Genomic DNA, 5,000 nt, shown 5'->3' with positions numbered 1-5,000 from the left:
ACGCTTCTTTCGATTTCTCTTCTCCTCTTCCGACAGATGTTTATTTACTTCCAGCAAAGATTTGCGATCAGCTTTTAACCCATGGTTAAATTTGACCGTGTGTAAGTTGCTTGGGTCACCAATTTTTTTAATTGATGTGAGAGAAGGTGACCTCAGCGATTCTATCGAAGAGGCATTGGAGAGGATTTCTTTGTCTTCAAAGATTGTGTCAAAACTGACGTAAGTTGACATCTTGGGATTTACTTTACTGGTTCCACCCCATGATGACGGTCTCTGGAACAACCCTCCAAGAATACTTCTGTTACCACTTTCTGACGATACGTCTTTAGAGAAAGGAGGTGAAGGTTTTCGCTTCAATACTTCAACAGCTGAGGTTTTTGGAGATGACGATGGAGTTTGTTGAGAGACAAGTTTTTTGAAAGTATGTAGATCAGTACTTTGGTTTGGCAAAGATGATGATTTTTTGCCCAAATTCTTCAAGGTGGACAGAGAAGTACTTTCAGACAAATAAGTGTTGCCTTTTGGATATTTTTTCTTTGAGTTTTGTGGTTTGGTTAAGAGCTGAGAATCAGGTTTGCTACCACCAAACACACTAGTCATCTTTGATCTGAAACTTGTAGACTTTTGTACAGGAGAACTTATAAAATTATCATACTGCTGGTTACCATCCATCTTCAATTGATTGATGTCAGTAATGCCTTGTCTACGAATATCTTTACTGAGTGATTTACTGCGCCGATCACTCGCTTCCACCTTCATGGCAACACGATAAGAATCAGACCTGCTGGTAGGTTCTATATTGTTGCTGTTGTTGTTGTTCTGATTGATGTCTTGTACTGCGACACGATAAGAACCATTCCGGGTGACTGGGTCATCGGTTAGTTTATTGGATGCTGAAATGGCCAGTCTGTAAGAATCCAACCGTTTCGGCTCTTCCTCAGGCTGTTCGTACATGGCAACACGATAGGAACCATTCCTAGGGTTATACTTGCTGCTGGAATCACTGGATTCTGGCTTTGAGTGATCGGAAACTGAGTCAGATTGGTTTGTATCTGGCAGCAAATTAAGTTTTTTGCTGAAGTTCCCAGCAAGTATATTATCGGTAGGACTTGTCTTCTCACTGGCTTCCTGACCCGATGGCGGTATGGTAAATGTAGAAAACGATAATCTTTTGCTACTATTTTCCACAGTTAAACCAATGTTGTTGTTGTTGTTGTTTTGGCTGCTGTTGTTGCTATTACTATTATCATTATTATTATTATTATTATTATTATTAGTGTTAATAACCACAGTTTCACTGACTGGTAACTTTTGCAAATCAGGTTTATTGAAAGCAAAAGACGTGGAATTCTGGGAAACGTGGTCTTTGGCACTGGGAAAGGATGTGAAAGCATTTGGAATGAAGGACACGGCATAAGGAGTTGATGGTGGACTCAAATCAGGTGATGGGAGTTGCTGCTTCAAACTGGAGTTGCTATGCATGATTGCATTCACATTGATCTCTTCATTAACAGCACCAAATTGAATATTATTATTATTATTATTATTATTATTATTATTATTAGCAAGCTGAGCCAGAGGTTTTCGAATAATGACAGAGTTTGTTAGAGGTTCTAAAGAATTGTTCTTCTGGCATGAAACCAAAGTCTCATTATGGATGGCATTAGTGCTGGGTTCCCTTTCAATAGTGAAACATTTCTGATGAGCTGTGCTGGATACCGGTGCCGGATATCTTGGAAGAAAGTCAAAGTCACTATCAGACATTGTTACAACAGTACTAGTGTCATCGTTACAAATAGTTGTGCTACTGGATGTAGAAGATGCGGAAGATGTAGATGTGAAAGAATTGTGTTCTGGCAATGAAGAATAATGCTTATTTGTAACAGAAAGATCAGACAAGAGACACTGCTGAGTCTGAAGATCATCGGCTGGAAGCATGTTGACATATGGAGAGAAATTCAGAGACTTTGGCATCTTTGCTTTGGAACTAGAATCTTTGCGGAATGAAGATTTCAAAATGCCTTGTTTCTTGCCATCATTGGAACTATTATGGGTCCGTGGCCAAGATCCTGTTTTGTCTTGGTTCACGTTCCATTTCTCAGATGCTAAATAATTTCGAGGAAGCGTGTTCCCTCCATCATCGGAATCTTTTGTGTCTGAAGCAGTGGCTTCGGCAACAAGACTGCTGCCTGACGAGGAACTATCACTTCCTGTTTTCTGACCAACATGAAGCTGATTTGAAGAATCTTCATCACTCCCAGATGATGAAACAATGCACCAGGAAGGAAAAGATTTCGGAGAAATAACAGTCATGTTCTTTATATGTTTGTAGATAATCTCATGGTCAGACTCTGAGTAATTTGATTCACTGGCGCCAGTGACCAAAGAATTCCTATTGGAAGTATTGGTAAGTGTTGAGTCACTGGTTTCACTCTCTGTTGGGCTAGAAAGGCGACGTGGTGGGTTCATCTCCCTTGTTGGCGTTTGATCTCGTTCCTCTCTCATTTCTGCTTCCAGTTCCTGGTCACATATATCTTCCATAATGTGATTCCTGTCTGTTGCTTCGCTGAATGTCTGGCGTTTCGATCTACCTATGAACTTGGAATAGATCTCTGACAGTTCTGACATTCTATTTTTAGACATGGTTCTCATTGCCTTCAAGCCACTGTCACTGTGGAATGATGTGTAGAAACCATCTTCATCGAGAGAGTACAGTGATGACACCTCATCATCTTGTTTGAATTGTCTGCAAGACAGCACCATATCAGGATCATAAAACGACATATCTGTCTTAGGGTAAAAGTTGCTGGACTCAACACTGCTGGACGACGTGTTGTCAGGGTTAAAGGTTCGTGCCATCAGATTCCGTCGATGCACGAGAGCATCGAGTTTGAACAATTCTGTGTTTAATGAGTCTCGATCACTGGTTTCCCCTGTAAATGTGCTCATTTCATCTCCACCACATTCTGCCGTGTCACTGAAACGTCTGAAAAAGAATAAGAAAAATAATTAATACAAACAAAAGATTCAGATGAGAAAATTCTAGAAACTTGCTCTATGAACAACAATTACAGCAACACATTTGTGCTCTACCATCAATGTATATCTTGTGTATTAGTTCACATGCGTCGGTCACATGACCAGGTCACGTGACCAGGTCATGTGTACTGATCATACAACTGTGTATATCAGATACCTGATCAAGTAATAGGTACTTGGTCACACATATCAGTCACATGATCAGGCCACATGATCAGGTCATGTGTAATCGGTTATATGTATCAGGCTACAAGTACCGGTTACATGGTCAGATCACAAGTACCAGGCTGTATGACAAGGTCACATGTATCAGTCACATGATCAAGTCACATGATCGAGTCACAAGCTTACAGATGCAGAATTAAACAAAAACGGGAAAACAAAACCCCAAACATTTCCACCATCAACATGAAACCTTTGAGAAGTTTTGACAAATAGGGATAAGATACCTTGCTCAGGGAAACAATACAATCCTCACAATATGATTTGAACCTAAGATTCCTATGTCAAATGGCCAGTCGTTTATTATAATCCTCCAATAAGGCAGCAAGCTGGCTGAAACGTTAGCATGCCGGGCGAAATGCTTAGCAGTATTTCGTCCATTGTTACGTTCTGAGTTCAAATTCCACTGAGGTCAACTTTGCTTTTCATCCTTTTGGGGTCGATAAATTAAGTACCAGTTACGCACTGGTGGTCAATGTAATTGACTTAATCCCTTTGTCTGTCCTAGTTTGTCCCCTCTATGTTTAGCCCCTTGTGGGCAATAAAGAAATAAGAAACGTTAGCATGCCGGGTAAAATGCTTAGCGGTATTTCATCTGTCTTTACGTTCTAAGTTCAAATTCAACCGAGGTCGACTTTGCCTTTCATCCTTTTGGAGTCGATAAATTAAGTACCAGTTGCATACTGGGCGATCTAATCAACTGGCCCTCTCCCAAAAAATTTCGGGCCTTGTGTCTAGAGTAGAAAAGATCATAATTCTCCAATGATACAGATGTGTTAGCTGTTACTATTGTTGCTGTTGCTGTTGTTGTATAGCCCAGGGCCAGCATTGATCCAGTAGTCCTATGGAACACAAGAAATCAACTAAAGAACAGACTATGATTCACTGATTACTCTGAGGACTATACCATTCACTCCGCTAACAGGAGAGGTGGTAAGGTAGTGTGGACATATTGGTGTGTACGATATCAATACCCAGAACACCCAGAGGTCTTTTGAACTACTACAAATTGATTTTACTGATCAGACTTAGAGTTGTGGAGACACAAAAAGTTCTGCAGCTAACAGAAGGGGAGGGGGTCAACATATGATAGAGTTTCAACAGTAGTTGCCATAGTTACAGGAACTCCAATAACAATTAACAGCAAAAGAGGGGTGGTGAGAGTGGCATTGCTATAGCACCAAATAAAGCATACTGTGAGTTCAAATCTAGCTAGAGTCAACTATACTTTTTAGCTTGTTGTCATCATCATCATTATCATCTTTTACCATCCACTTTCCATTCTGGCCTGGGTTGGATGGGTTGACAGGAATCAGTGAGTCAAAGGACAGTGCCAGGATCTACAGTATGTTTTGGCATAGTTTCTATGGCTGGATGCCATTCCTAATGCCAACCAATTTGCAAAATGCACTGCCACGTTTTATATGTGGCACCAGCACCAGTGAGGTCACCAAGTGATTGCAAGAGAAAGACCACTTGAATGGAAGTGGTATTGAGGGAGGTCACTTTATGCCAGGTGGTGAAAGGTAAGAGTTTGACAGAGGAATAGAGACAGGCGTCTTGCTGAAGAGGAGATACATGGCCACTCTAGATGGAAAGGGGGAGGGGGAGGGGAGGAGGAGGAAAAGAGAGGACAGAGTGTGAGAGAGAGAGCAAGAGGAGACAATGGGAGAGGAAAGTGAAAGGGTAAAGTGTGGTTGGGTAAGAGAGAGGGGGAGTAAGAGACGGAGAAGAGAAAG

General features: G+C 41.1%; 1 protein-coding gene across 3 annotated transcripts in view; it reads right to left on the bottom strand.

Moving 5' to 3' along the window:
• Window positions 1-5,000, bottom strand: part of LOC106873194 (probable serine/threonine-protein kinase DDB_G0282963) — a 95,239-nt gene that overhangs the window by 2,315 nt on the left and 87,924 nt on the right. For 2 of the 3 annotated variants that reach the window (XM_014920432.2, XM_014920433.2), the window contains one exon: window positions 1-2,986. This exon is cut by the window's left edge and continues 2,315 nt beyond it. In XM_014920432.2, the coding sequence (XP_014775918.1) occupies window positions 1-2,986 (2,986 nt within the window). The remainder of the gene's footprint in view (window positions 2,987-5,000) is intronic. The other variant, XM_052974186.1, reaches the window with a different exon arrangement.

The sequence above is a fragment of the Octopus bimaculoides genome, chromosome 18, assembly GCF_001194135.2.
Source record: "Octopus bimaculoides isolate UCB-OBI-ISO-001 chromosome 18, ASM119413v2, whole genome shotgun sequence".
In the NCBI taxonomy this organism is placed as follows: domain Eukaryota; kingdom Metazoa; phylum Mollusca; class Cephalopoda; order Octopoda; family Octopodidae; genus Octopus; species Octopus bimaculoides.
The sequence above is the reverse complement of the archived record's forward strand: the minus strand, read 5'-3'. Positions and strand labels throughout refer to the sequence as shown.